The sequence below is a fragment of the Manis pentadactyla genome, chromosome 11 (assembly GCF_030020395.1).
Source record: "Manis pentadactyla isolate mManPen7 chromosome 11, mManPen7.hap1, whole genome shotgun sequence".
Lineage (NCBI taxonomy): Eukaryota > Metazoa > Chordata > Mammalia > Pholidota > Manidae > Manis > Manis pentadactyla.
In genome coordinates, this window is record NC_080029.1 from 39,120,950 (window position 1) to 39,136,436 (window position 15,487).

At 35.3% G+C, this 15,487-nt stretch overlaps 1 protein-coding gene and 1 long non-coding RNA gene across 2 annotated transcripts in view; one reads left to right on the top strand and one right to left on the bottom strand.

Moving 5' to 3' along the window:
- The window catches only part of LOC130679496 (uncharacterized), a 257,600-nt gene that overhangs the window by 44,350 nt on the left and 197,763 nt on the right, over window positions 1–15,487 (top strand). The window lies entirely within an intron of this gene.
- SNAPC1 (small nuclear RNA activating complex polypeptide 1) overlaps window positions 709–15,487 on the bottom strand; it is a 35,960-nt gene continuing 21,181 nt past the window's right edge. The window contains exons 9-10 of the mRNA XM_036919533.2: window positions 6,348–6,446; window positions 709–2,440 (exon numbers count right to left, since the gene is read on the bottom strand). Coding sequence (XP_036775428.2) covers window positions 2,388–2,440; window positions 6,348–6,446 — 152 coding nt within the window. The 3' untranslated portion in view covers window positions 709–2,387. The remainder of the gene's footprint in view (window positions 2,441–6,347; window positions 6,447–15,487) is intronic.

Below are 15,487 nucleotides of genomic sequence, written 5' to 3' on the forward strand. Positions count from 1 at the left end.
TCTGTGTAAACACATCAGCTTTCAATTATTATGACTTACAATCACTTCACAAATCACCACATTAAGCACTAATCACTCTGGATTTCTTGGCATCCAAGTACTTTATAAAAGCTTACACTTTCCAGCCATAATTACTTCGAAGTTTAGCATTCATAGCCTCACATTTTCAAAGCACCATGCAGTTCTTAATATTTTTTCGCAAGTTAGTAAAATAGTTCTGTATTATCTTGCATTGACAGCTGAGAAAAGGATTTAAACAAAAAGAAATGAATTTTTTGGGATACATAATGGCAGAACTAGGATACAAAATTTTGACTTTCTAGTTTCTAGGTCAGAATATTACAAGTATTCAAAACATTTACATAAATGGGTTTTTAATGCATTTCCCTATTATATCACTGCACTGGAAATTCCTATAGAAGACAAAGTCTTTGCCTAAAAGTTCCTTCCTTATCTCTCTTGTTAGTAGAAAATACCTTGCAGATGGTACAATTGTATCTGTATCAGGGAATAAGCAATTTAATTGGGTGTTGAAGAAATTGGGAATGTTTCTCCACTTTGAATATATCCACTCACAGTTAAGAAAATCTCTGAGGCATTGAGACATTATAAAACCCAGATGGGATCTAAGGTGTGCTTACAACAACATAAACCCCAAATAGTACCATCAAAGAAAATGAAGACATTATGATTTCTCACAGAAAGCTGCACATTTCCAGGGTAATTTTATTGTAAGAAATAAGTTATATATAAAAATATGTAATTATAAAATTATAAATTATAAAATATTTTCACTTCATTTTAAAGTGAAAAATATTCCCCTAATCACCTCCTTTTTATGTTCCACTTCTCTTATTCATGGTTTGTTTATTCAGACTTCATATAAACATGGTATATAACATTAAAACTACTATAATTCCAATTTTCAACTCTGAACATTACTTTCTATATTAAAATTTCTGAAAGTAAAGTGGTATGGTTTCAAAATACACATTGTGGTTATGAACACTGCACATTCCCTCTTTCATCACAAAACATTAACTTGGTAAACATTTAACATTACAATCATGTATTTACGACTTGATGCAGCTATTTGTTATAATCAAGTTGACAATACAAATGGCTTAATTTAATAAGGAGCTAGTATTTCAATACATTTTAATTCTGAAAATCCACTATAAACACAAACATTTCTATTTGAACTTTATTCAATAAGCTTCATCTTCACGTTTAAAACAACTCTATCAAGTGATTCCCACCTTATATTCATAATATATTCACAAAAAACTTTCTATTCAGCTAAAGCACTGCAACTGTCAAATACAACGACATAGCAACTCACATCTGCTGAGTACAACTCTGTTACTTTCATCTACCTACATTTTCTGCTAAGATTCAGGTGGTATTCAATTGACAACAGTTACAAAGACTGATAACCAGTATAATGGAGGTATAGAGTCCCTCACAAAAACTGTTAATAGGAATGTAGACTGGTGATCTATTGGAGTCCAATTTGACAATGATTAACAAAATTTCACATGAACATACTATTTGACAAACCTATTCATGTGTAAATTTATACAATTTAATCAACCTAAGTGAGCTAAACAATATGCACAAAGGTCACATCACAGCACTGTTTGAAATAGTGAAAACTGAAATGAACCTGTGCAGAAAAGGTGACACAGCAGGACTTCAATATTTAAGTGTACTTAATGTATTGACTAATCATGAAAGATGTATGTATATGTGGACACATGCATTGCTGTACCTATATACATACATGTATACATACATAAATGTTAGACCAAAGGGAGCTTTAAAACAAGCACCAAAGAGTATTTAATTCATGGTGTAAGTAGAAACTGAGCTTCCTAAGTTACTAATCACATAAGTTACTAACCATGTAAGTTTCATATATTAAAAGGTAAAGCAAACAAGGCAAAAACGTCATTGCACTTAACCACACAATATCTATCACCAGACTGTAGATAAAAAATGATTTGTCATTTACATGTAATAAGCATTAATATTTCAAGAAAAAATATTTTAAATAGAATAATTAATATCAGAACTGCAGTAATAGTATAACAAAACCTTTTAGGAAATAGTAATAATCTGAAAATAGTATTATTTCTATTACATTCTAAATCAAATTTTATCTCCATTTATGTGGATTTCCTAAAAGAAAATGTTACAATTAAATTTTGGAGTATATTCTTACTCTCATTGTTTGTACTTTTATTCTAGAACTATGTTAAAGTATTGCTATTTCAAAGAAATAACCTACAGTTGCCTAGATGAATTATTTTTAACACAGGCAGTCTTCCTTTTCAGCACACAACATGTAAATCTTTTCTTCTGTCAGAAAGCTCAAAATGAAAGCTCTACACCAGGCTCTTTATTCTGCATTTTCTTTTCCTCTTGGGTGCAGTGAACTCTAAAGACATAAAATTAATAGTCTGTCAGGCCTAAAAAAATAATACTTAACTGATAACATTTATTTTAACTATATAGATGTTTAATTGGTATTAAGAATGCCTTTACAAAACTGAACAGCTACATGCAAGAGAATTAAGCTGGATTATTTTCTAACCCCATACACAAAAGTAAACTCAAAATGGATCAAAGACCTGAATGTAAGTCATGAAACCATAAAACTCTTAGAAGAAAACATAGGCAAAAATCTCTTGAATATAAACATGAGCAACTTTTTCCTGAACACTTCACCTTGAGCAAGGGAAACAAAAGCAAAAATGAACAAATGGGACTACATCAAGCTAAAAAGCTTTTTGTACAGCAAAGGCACCACGAGCAGAACAAAAAGGCATCCTACAGTATGGGAGAATATATCTGTAACAACAAGGAGTTAACATCCAAAATATACAAAGAACTCACATGCCTCAACACCCAAAAAGCAAATAACCTGATTAAAAAATGGGCAGAGGATATGAACAGACAATTTTCCAAAGAAGAAATTCAGATGGCCAACAGGCACATGAAAAGATGCTCCATATCACTAATTACAAGGGAAATGCAAATTATGACCTCACACCAGTTAGGATGGCCAACATTGAAAAGACTAGGAACAAATAATGCTGGCAAGGATGCAGGGAAAGGGGAACCCTCCTACACTGTTGTTGGAAACGTGAACTAGTTCAACCATTGTGGAAAGCAATATGGAGGTTCCTCAAAAAACTAAAACTAGAAATACCATTTGACCCGAGAATTCCACTGCTAGGAATTTACCCAAAGAAAACTTCTCAGATTCAAAAACACATATGCACCCCTATGTTTATTGCAGCACTATTTACAATAGCCAAGATATAGAAGCAACCTAAGTGTCCATCAGCAGATGAATGGATAAAGAAGAGGTGGTACATATACACAATGGAATACTATTAAGCCATAAGAAAGAAACAAATCCTACCATTTGCAACAACATGGATGGAGCTAGAGGGTATTATGCTCAGTGAAATAAGTCAGGCAGAGAAAGACAAATACCAAATGATTTCCCTCATTTGTGGAGTATAACAACGAAGCAAAACTGAAGAAACAAAGCAGTAGCAGACTCAAAAGCAAAAATGAACAAATGGGACTACATCAAGCTAAAAAGACTCCCAAATTCCAAGAAGGGACTAGCAGTTACCAAGAGGAGGGGTCGGGGAGAGCGGGTGGGGAGGGAGGGAGAAGGGAATTGAGGGGTATTATGATTAGTACACATGGTGTAGTGGGGAGGTCACAGGGAAGACAGTGTAGCACAGATAGGACAAGTGTTGACTGTGGCATCTTACTACACTGATGGACAGTGACTGCAATGGGGTATGGGAGGAGACTTAATAATATGGGTGAATGTAGTAACCACATTGTTTTTCTTGTGAAACCTTCATAAGAGTGTATATCAATGATACCATAAATTAAATGAATGAATAAATAAACAAACAAATAAATAAAAGGTTTTCAGTGGAAAAGAAGAATTCCTTTACAGCAAAGCTCCAACAAGAAATCTTAAGCTTGACATATACATGATTTTTTTTCCTTCAAATTGGTACTGCAGCTGAAACTTACTAATATACATTCAAGTTATTCTAAATCCTACTCAATAATAAGATACTATGGAGTTGTTTCATATGGGTATACCCTCTCTTAATTAGTATGGACCCAGTGTGCCAAATGTGAGAGTATCTAGGCCAGTGCTGAGAGTGATAAAGTAACTAAGATTTCCATTTAATTTCACTTAAGCCTGAAAATGTAATCCAAAACACGGCACCATCATCTTTTTGGCTACCACAGCATATGCCATAACTAACTCTCAAAAAGTGTCCATCTAGAAACAGTTGTGAACTGTTACAGATCATTAAAAACCAAGAAAATAGAAGATACAAACATGAAAATTATTAAAGGTATCAGAAATGTTTACCACCAAGGACAAAAAGGGGAGTGACAGGAAAAGGAATGAGAAAAGACAAGGAAAAAATTAAGAGGAAAAGCAACATATTCCTGGAAGACAGCAGCAGCTAGGATAGAGTGCAGCAGGCAGAGAGAGCAAACTGTCCTGAGGAAAGCAGGTCTGAGGTCTGGAAAGGATGTCTTTAAAAAGATGAAAATGATACTATGCCTAATGTGTTTGGATAAACCAAGAGATTTATACAACTGATGAAGAGTCTGGATAAATCAGTGATAAGTACATAGAAAAAAATAATAAGGCAAAAAAAAATCATTAACTGTCTAGGGAAAACAATAAATGTAAATTAAGGAAGTATCATAGTATATTACATGGCCCTATTGCCAACAATGTTTTGTAAATGCTGACTATTGATATAAATAACAACAATTACACTGGGAGGGTGGGGGCTGAGGAATACACAATGTTTGGTGTGGAGGTGAGAATATATTAAAGAGAACTAAGCACCATCTTCAGTGGTAAATCAACAGATGATCCATAGAACTGAAATATGAAGAAGCGGCAATATAAATATTTATTTAGAGAGATGGAGGTAAAATTCCAAAATAATTAGTAATGAGTTAAAAGTGGTCATCTCTGGGGGTAAGAAACTAGGGTCAAAGTCAGAAGACTGGTTTTTTATATAATGGTTATTATAAAATTATTGGAATTGTTAAGTAATATGCACATGTAACTATGATTTAATGAAAACAAAATTTTTAAAAATCACAAGCTGATAGATTTAAGAATAGGACTTGCCTGGTAACCATAAACGTGTATGCGCATATTAAATTATTTACTCACAATAAAAGTCACCAATCAAGACTGGATGGAAACTACAGTCTGAAACTCACCATAAGATTGTAAAGGACTGGTTTACTGACATAAACAAATCACAAAGGCACTCAGATTTCTGAGGGAACAAACAGTCCTTGTGAATTGGCTGTTCATTGTCTTCTGTATGCTTCAGCACCCTGTTTCTCTTTACCATAATTTAATGGGTTATTTTTCTCCCACACTAAACTTAATCTTTGGCCACATAGACTGATCTGATTCATTCAACAAATATTTACTTAGGTCCACTATGGGCGGCTGTGCTCAAGCCTACAATCACTGTGATGAAAATAAAATGGTTGTTAAGTTTTTGTGGTGGATAGCTATACCACTGTACCTAACTAAATGCTTGAAACACAACAGGCACTCAATACATACTTGCTGAATGAACATAGGGCCAGAAAGAAAAAAAAAGTCATGAGGCATTTTTCTTAATATACATTATGTTCACCATCACTGATGGATTGCCAACTATCAAGCCTAGCTTGATATATATATATATATATATATATATATATATATAACTTATTCTCTGTAATACTGTAACACCAACATAGATAATGGTTAAACTGCTGTTTAATAAACACTACAAATTTTGAAAACCACAACAAAAAAGGTATAGCTATTTCAATTCATATTGTTCAACTTACCATTACGTACTTCCATAGGTGAAAATTTACATATACTAGAATATCAAATAATATTTTTTAACAATAAATATTTTTTTAAGTTATATCCAGAAATACGTATTCTGTGAACGTATTTCATTAGGATACATATCCAGGCATCTTCATGATTAGGGATATTACTTAATAATAATGTTATTTTCCCTATCTTTCACCTCTCACCTTGACTGAGCCCTGCCTTTCCATATCCACTTATTTATTGTATTATTATTTACTTTAAATGTCAGTATTGACAGCATGATTAATACTGAAATTCTCCAATGGGCCAAAGATAAATGCATCACCAGAACACACAGCCAACCATCATACTCTTCAGGGTTCTAAACCTTGATGATCTACGAGCATAACTTGCTTTCCATTAATTTGACAAAATTTCTTCTTACCTGTTTCATTAAAACTTTCATTCTCCTCTTCCTCTTCTGTAATTACAGGCATACTCAGATTTAAATTTTTATCTTTCTTATGTACATTCTGCTTGTCATCTGGAAATAGAAAAATGATTTTAGGTGAAAACAATGTTAATCTTTGAGAAAAATTTTTATACAAATAACGTAAATTTTACCATAAAAATCAGATTTTGAAATTAAAAGCTAAATATGCATTTAAAAGAGAAATGTGCATTTTAAATATGTATCTTTTCTAAATATTAATGTATTTGTATCTATACTTTGAAAATAGTCTCTAATTCTTCCATTATAATAAAGAAAATAGAGGAAAGGGGGAGAAACAAAATTAGCCAGACATCAATATCTTATTCCATCTTTATCACACACAGCATGGGTTAAATCTGCAGACAGCAGGAAATAATTATGTGGTTACTTCAACTTTACTAATTAATCACAATTTTACAGTTAATAGCATTGTTTTTGAATGCAGACACACTTTCTTTTATCACTACAAATGCTCCACAAGACATACTTCTCTAGTCATAATTTGCCATTGACTTTCCATTTTCCAATACATTGGAGGTTTTCTACATCAAGCCTCCGGTGCCTGAAGATATATCCTAAACAAACTGATCAAATAGCATTGTCTTATCAGGTCTCATTTACCACAAATATTCATGTCCCAATAGCAATCTTCCACAGTCACTCCTTATTCCTTATGTTGCTTTATTCTTCCCCACAACATTGTACTACCTGATATATGTTGTTTCTTTATAGTCGGCTTCCTCCCACTAGAATGTAAGCTTCACAAGGATAGATTCTGATTTAAGTTGATGTCTCCCCAGCACTTAGAAAAGTGCCTGGCATATAGTAGGGCCTCAATATTTATTAAATGATTAAATATGGATTCAACTCTTTTATAATATAATTATTTCATACAGTGCAGATGTTAGCAAGTACCAGTCAGCACAGGAGGTAAGAAATTACATGAAAATAAGTTTAAGCTTTCTGTTCAGAACACATATACACTAGGATCTTAGTGATATGCAGATTTTATGGAGTGAACAGATTAATCTAAAATGGAGTTGAGTAAACTCTAGCAATAAGCTTCCCCTCTAAACACAATTCAAATTTACTAAATTAATACCAATTCCCATTAAGTCATTAAAATAGAATTTTACCTTCACTTGTAAGTCTTAGTATTAATTACAATAATTTTATACATGATTTTTAAGATGATAGATAATCTTTTACGACATCTCTTTCCACATGTAATCACATTTTTTTAAGACACTGAACCTAAAAAAATTTTTAGGTGTTCACAAAATCATAATCAGTGCAATGAACTCCAAAAATTGCTAATACTGTTCTTCACAATCTTTCAGCATTGTCCATATACATCAGTTACTAATGGTTTTGAGAAATCCACATTTACAACCTAAGAGGATCTATCCAACAATGCCAAGTTAAAAACTGACAGCTGAGAAACAAAGCTTCATCTAGTCACGTGATTATTAACTACATCTTAAGAGTTATATTTCTACAGTAAATAAGCAAGTTTAAAAAATAAGAAGCAATGTTCTCTAAAGCTTTTAAAAACAGATACAGTATAAACCAGTGGAACAGAATAGAGAGCCTAGATATAAACCCAAGCATTTATGGTCAATTAATATATGATAAAGGAGCCATGGATATACAATGGGGAAATAACAACCTCTTCAACAGCTGGTGTTGGCAAAACTGGAAAGCTACATGTAAGAGAATGAAACTGGATTATTGTCTAACCCCATATACAAAAGTAAACTCAAAATGGATCAAAGACCTGAATGTATAAGTCATGAAACCACAAAACTCTTAGAAAAAATCTTTTGGACATAAACATGAGCAACTTCTTCATGAACATATCTCCCCGGGCAAAGGAAACAAAAGCAAAAATGAAAAAGTGGGACTACATTAAACTAAAAAGCTTCTGTACAGCAAAGGATACCATCAGTAGAACAAAAAGACATCCTACAGTATGGGAGATATATTCATAAATGACATATCCAATAAGGGGTTGACATTCAAATTATATAGAGTTCACGCACCTCAACAAACAAAAAGCAAATAACCCAATTAAAAGATGAGCAGAGGAGTTGAAGAGACACTTCCCTAAGAAGAAATTCAGATGGCCAACAGGCACATGAAAAGATGCTCCACATCACTAACCATCAGAGAAATGCAAATTAAAACCACAATGAGATATCACCTCACACCAGTAAGGATGGCTACCATCCAAAAGACAAACAACAACAAATGTTGGCAAGGATGTGGAGAAATGGAACCCTCCTACCCTGCTGGTGGGAATGTAAATTAGTTCAACCATTGTGGAAGAAAGCAGTGAGGAGGTTCCTCAAAAAGCTCAAAATAGAAATACCATTTGACCCAGGAATTCCACTCCTAGGAATTCACCCTAAGAATGCAGCAACCCAGTTTGAAAAAGACATATGCACCCCTATGTTTATCACAGCATTATTTACAATAGCCAAGAAATGGAAGCAACCTAAGTATCCCTCAGTAGATGAATGGATAAAGAAGATGTGGTACATATACACAATGGAATATTATTCAGCCATAATAAGAAAACAAATCCTACCATTTGCAACAACATGGATGGAGCTAGAGGGTAATATGCTCAGTGAAATAAGCCAGGCAGAGAAAGACCATTATCAAATGATTTCACTCATTTGTGGAGTATAAGACCAAAGCAAAAACTGAAGGAACAAAGCAGCAGCAGACTCACAGAACCCAAGAATGGACTAACAATCACCAAAGTGAAAGGGACTGGGGAGGGTGGGTGGGAAGGGAGGGATAAGGCGGTAAAAGGGGCATTACAATTAGCACACATAATGTAGCCACTGGGGGGACACAGCAAAGGCAGTATATACAGAAAAGACAAGTAATGATTCTATAGCATCTTACTACGCTGATGGACAGTGACTGTAATGGGGTATGTGGTGGGGACTTGATAATAGGGAGAGTCTAGTAACCATAATGTTGTTCAAGTAAACGTACATTAATGATATTAAAACAAACAAACAAACAAAAGATACAGTGTCTCACCCACCTATATGCAGCCAAGAACCAAAAAGTGAACACACAAAACTCCAGGACATTTACCTCAAAGTGCATATATTAGCTAAAAATAGTGAACTTCACTCAGAGGTATGTTCCTCAGAACTTAATTACATTTAGTTTACATAAAACTGAAATGAATGGCCAACCAGTTTCCTAAACCATTACACTTAAGAAGATGCAAAGGGCAAAAAAAATTGCTACAAGCCTGCACACTGGGATCAGAAAGAAGACACCCACCACAACAAATATGACAGAGAAACTTTTTAGTACATAAAAAAACTATTTGAAAAAATAAGACATAAAGTCTGACTACAGCTTGAAGACATAAACTGCCCCATACACTGAAGATACTTCTTGAGAGAGGGAAAGATGGCAACAGGAGTAGGGTGGCAGAAATCTCCTCTCAAAACCATACATATTTTGAAAATACAGCAAATACAACTATTCCTAAAGGAGTGACCAGAAGATACAGTACACCAGCCAGGCTAAATCTGAGAGAACCCAGCATCTCACGAAAAAGGTAAGATACAAAGCCGTGACCCAGAGGGACCTGAGCACTCCCCCGACCCCAGCTAACCAGCGAGAGGAAAAGAATCAGAGTGGGGAAGGAGTGGAAGCACAGGACTTCTAAATAACCAGCCCTAGTAATCTGCCCCTGGAGCACTGACACATGGTACATGGTGCTCTGGATATTAGAGGGGAGGAAAAGCAAACTCCAAGACTAAGATTGTGAACAGGTTCCCACAGCCGGCTGCCCTGGGACAAAAGAAAAGCAAGCACATTAAAAGTCTTAAAGGGACAAGGGTTTAACAGGTGGACAACATAGTCCTGGCATGCTCAGCCTAGCAGGCTGGGAACTTTAAGGAACTTCAGGTGCACTAACCTCTTGGGTGGCAATGCAGCTCCAAGACCCCTCACAGCGATAAGCAGGCTGCCATTCATTCCCCCCACCAGCTCTTCAAGCAAACAGGCTGACCTGCCATTGCTGCAGAACAGCCAGGGAGCAGCCCCACCTACAGCAACCACACAGCTTAGCACAGAGGCTTCTCCCTGCACACGGCTAACTGGCCCAGACCCAGGGGCTGCTCTGTGCCCGCAGCTGACTGGCACAGACAGTGGAGATGGGCACAGAGTACAGAAGGCACAAAGGGGCTCTGTTCTTGCGGCAGAACATGCATCGCTCGCCTGCAAACCACGCCAGTGCCATAGGCCATCTCGAGGACCACCCCACCCCCAGCAGCTCAGGGGATTAACCCAGAGGCTGCTCCATGCATGTGGTTGACCAGCACAGACAGTAGAGACAAGCAAGGTGACCAGAAAGCAGGAAGAGACTTTGTTCTCCCAGCTGACACATGCACCACTCGCCGGTGACGACTCCCATCACCATGAAAAGGCAGAAGAACTTTGTTTAATCCAAAATCCCTCAAACACCAGAGAGAGGGTTGGTGAGACTGAAATCACCAATCTTCCTGAAAAAGATTCAAAATAAAAGTCAGAAACATGCTGATGGAGCTACAGAGAAATATTCAGGAGCTAAGGAATGAATTCAGGAGGAACATAATAGAAATGAAACAAACAATGGAAGGATATAAGAGCAGACTGGATGAGGTGGAAGAAGACTGTTAATGGAATAGAAATCAGAGAACAGGAATACAAAGAAGATGAAGAAGAGAGAGATAAAAGGATTTCAAGGAATGAAAGAATAGTAAGAGAATTGTGTGACCAATCCAAATGGAATAATACTCTCATTATAGGGGTACCAGAAGAAGAAGAGAAAGAAAAAAGGATATAAAGTATCTTTGAAGAAATAATTGCTGAAAACACCCCCAAGCTGGGGAAGGAAATAGTTTTTCAGACCATGGAAGCCCATAGATCTCTCAACACAAGGGACCCAAGGAGGACAACATCAAGATCCATAATAATTAAAATGGCAAAGATCAAAGACAAGGACAGGGTATTAAAGGTAGCCAAAGAGAGAAAAAAGATCACCTACAAAGGAAAACCCATCAGGCTATCATCAGACTTCTCAGAAGAAACCTTACAGGCCAGAAGGGAATGCCATAATATATTCAATGCAATGAGATAGAAGGGCCTTGAACCAAGGATACTGTATCCAGCAAAACTATCATTTAAATTTTAAGGAGGGATTAAACAATTCCCAGATAAGCAAAAGTTGAGGGAATTTACCTCTCACAAACCATCTCTACAATGTATTTTAAAGGGACTGCTCTAGATGGAAATATGCCTAAGGCAAAATAGCTGTCACCAGAGAAAATAAAACCACAGCAAAGAAAGCAGACCAACCAAATACTAATTAAATGCAAAATAAAATCAGCTATCCACAAAATCAGTAAGGGAAACACAAAGAGTACAGAATAAAACACCTAACATATAAAGAAAGGAGGAGAAAGAACAAGAAGGGAGAGAAATAAAGAATCATCAGACTGTGTTTATAATAGCATAATAAGTGAGTTAAGTTAGATGGTTAGATAGTAAGGAAGCTGCCCTTGAATGTTTGGTAACAACAAATCCAAAGCCTGCAATGGCAATAAGTACATATCTATTGATAATTACCCTAAATGTAAATGGACTGAATGCACCAATCAAAAGACACAGTAATAGAATGGATAAAAAAGCAAGACCCATCTATATGCTGCCTACAAGAGACTCACTTCAAACCCAAAGACATACACAGACTAAAAGTGAAGGAAAGGAAAAAGATATTTCATGCAAACAATAGGGAGAAAAAAAGCAGTTGTTGCTGAACTTGTATCGGACAAAATAGACTTCAAAACAAAGAAAGCAACAAGAGACAAAGGACATTACATAATGATAAAAGAGGCAGTCCAACAAGAAGACATACCCATTATAAATATCTATGCACTCAACATAGGAGCACCTACATATGTGAAACAAATACTAACAGAATTAAAGGAGGAAATAGAATGCAATGCATTCATTTTAGACTTCAACACACCACTCACTCTAAAGGACAGATCAACCAGACAGAAAATAAGTAAGGACACAGAAGCACTGAAAAACACATTAGAACATATGGACCTAAGAGATATCTATAGAACATTCCACCCAAAAGCAGCAGCAGGATACACATTCTTCTCAGGTGCACATGAAACATTTCCAAGAATAGTCCACATACTAGTCCACAAAAAGAGCCTCAGTAAATTCAAAAAGATTGAAATTGTACAAACCAACTTCTCAGATCACAAAGGTATAAAACTAGAAATAAATTGTACAAAGAAAACAAAAAGGCTCACAAACATGGTGGCTTACAAACATGCTCCTAAATAATCAGTGGATCAATGATCAAGTTAAAACAGTGATCAAGCAATATATGGAGACAAATGAAAACAACATCACAATGCCCCAACTTCTCTGGGACGCAGACAAGGCAGTTCTAAGAGGAAAGTATATAGCAATCCAGGCTATTAAAGAAGAACAATCCCAAATGAATAGTCTAACATCACAATTATCGAAACTGGAAAAAGAAGAACAAATGAGGCCCAAAGTCAGCAGAAGGAGGGACATAATAAAGATCAGAGAAGAAATAAATAAAATTGAGAAGAATAAAACAATATAAAAAATCAGTGAAACCAAGAGATGGTTCTTTGAGAAAATAGATAAAGCCCTAGCCAGATTTATTAAGAGAAAAAGAGAATCTACACACAATCAGAATCAGAAATGAGAAAGGAAAAATCATGACAGACACCACAGAAATACAAAGAATTATTAGAGAATACTATGAAAAACTAAATGCTAACAAACTGGATAACCTAGAAGAAATGGACAACTTTCTAGAAAAATACAACCTTCCAAGACTGACCAAGGAAGAAACAGAAAATCTGAACAGACCAATTACCAGCAATGAAATTGAATCAGTAATCAAAAACTACCCAAGAACAAAATACCTAAACCAGATGGATTCACCGCTGAATTTTAACAGATATTTAGAGAAGACATAATACCCATTCTCCTTAAAGTTTTCCAAAAAATAGAAGAGAATGGAGTACTTCCAAACTCATTCTATGAAGCCAGCATCACTCTAATACCAAAACCAGGCAAAGACACCACAAAAAAAGAACTACAGACCAATATCCCTGATGAACATAGATGCAAAAATACTCAACAAAATATTAGCAAACTGAATTCAAAAATACATCAAGAGGATCATACACCATGATCAAGTGGGATTCATCCCAGGGATGCAAGGATGATACAACATTCAAAAATTCACCAACATCATCCACCACATCAACAAAAAGAAGGACAAAAACCACATCATCTCCATAGATGCTGAAAAAGCATTCAGCAAAATTCAACATCCATTCATGATAAAAACTCTCAACAAAATGGGTATAGAGGGCAAGTACCTCAACACAATAAAGGCCATATATGACAAACCCACAGCCAACATCATACTTAACAGTGAGAAGCTGAAAGCTTTTCTTCTAAGATCAGGAACAAGACAAGGATGCCCACTCTCCCCGCTTTTATTCAAATAGCACTGGAGGTCCTAGCCACAGCAATCAGACAACACAAGGAAATAAAAGGCATCCAGATTGGTAAGGAAGAAGTTAAACTGTCACTGTTTGCAGATGACATGATATTGTACATAAAAACCCTAAAGAATCCACTCCAAAACTACTAGCACTAATATCTGAATTCAGCAAAGTTGAGGGATACAAAATTAATACACAGAAATCTGTGACATTCCTATACACTAATAATGAACTAGCAGAAAGAGAAATCAGGAAAACAATTCCATTCACAACTGCATCAAAAAGAATAAAATACCTAGGAATAAACCTAACCAAGTGAAAGACCTATACCCTAAAACTACAAAACATTTAAGATGAAAAGGAACTTCCATTTAATTTCTTTACTATCTTGCACTTGCACCTCCTTTGTTACTTAACCACATTTATAAAAAACCTGTTTTTCAAGGATGTAGGAAAAGTTTGATAACCTTACCTCTCCGCTGCACTTGTATGAAGTAATGTTGATTATTTTTTAAAATGTTTGTGCATGTTTCTAAACCTAAGTATCTTTGATTCCTTAGAAATAATATTTCAATCTACCAGAAGTTAATTTTTTATATATAATCTTTTCCTCATGTCCTCTGGTTAGGTTCTTGTTAAAGAATTACTAATATATATAGTAAAATTCACAATTTTTAATGTATAGATCTAGGAGTCTGGACAAAGGCACAGTTATGCAATCACCACTGCAATAAAGAAACTGAACAGTTCCATCACACCAAAAATGTCCCTTGTTCTCTTTTGCAGTCAATACCTCCCTCCACCCCTAGTTCCTAGCAACCAATGATCTGTTCTCTGTCCCTGTAGATTTGCCTTTTCCAGAACTTCTTGTAAATGGAATCAAGTAGGATGCAGCCTTTTGTGTCTGGCTTCTTTCACTCAGCACAAAGCATGTTATTGCACCTATCTGTAGTCCATTATTCCTGAGCAGTATTCCACTAAATGGTAATACCACAGTTCATTCAACCCATGACCAGCTGAAGGTATTTAGACTGTTTACAATTTTTCAGTTATGAATGAAACTGTTAAAAACATCTGCATACAATTTTTGTGTGAATATAAGCTTTCATTTCTTTTGGTTAAATATCAAGGACTACTGGGTCACAGGGTCATATGGTAAACGTATGCTTAACTTTATTAGAAAGTGCCAGATTTCCAAAGTGACTTGACTGTACCATTCTGGACTCTCACCAGAAATGTCTGAAGGTTCCTGTTGTTCTGCATCCTTACTGGCTTTTGTTATTGTCAATTTTTTTGTTTTTTTATTTTTGTAGCCATTTTGACAGGGAATAGTGTAATGTCACTATGGCTTCAACTTGCATTTCCCTAATAAGATGCTAAGCATCTTTTCATGTATTTATTTGCCATTCATATATTGTGTTTGAAGTGTCTGTTCAAATCTTTTACCCAATTTTTAATTGGTTTGATTATTCATTACTAAGTTTTGAGAGTTCTTTATATATT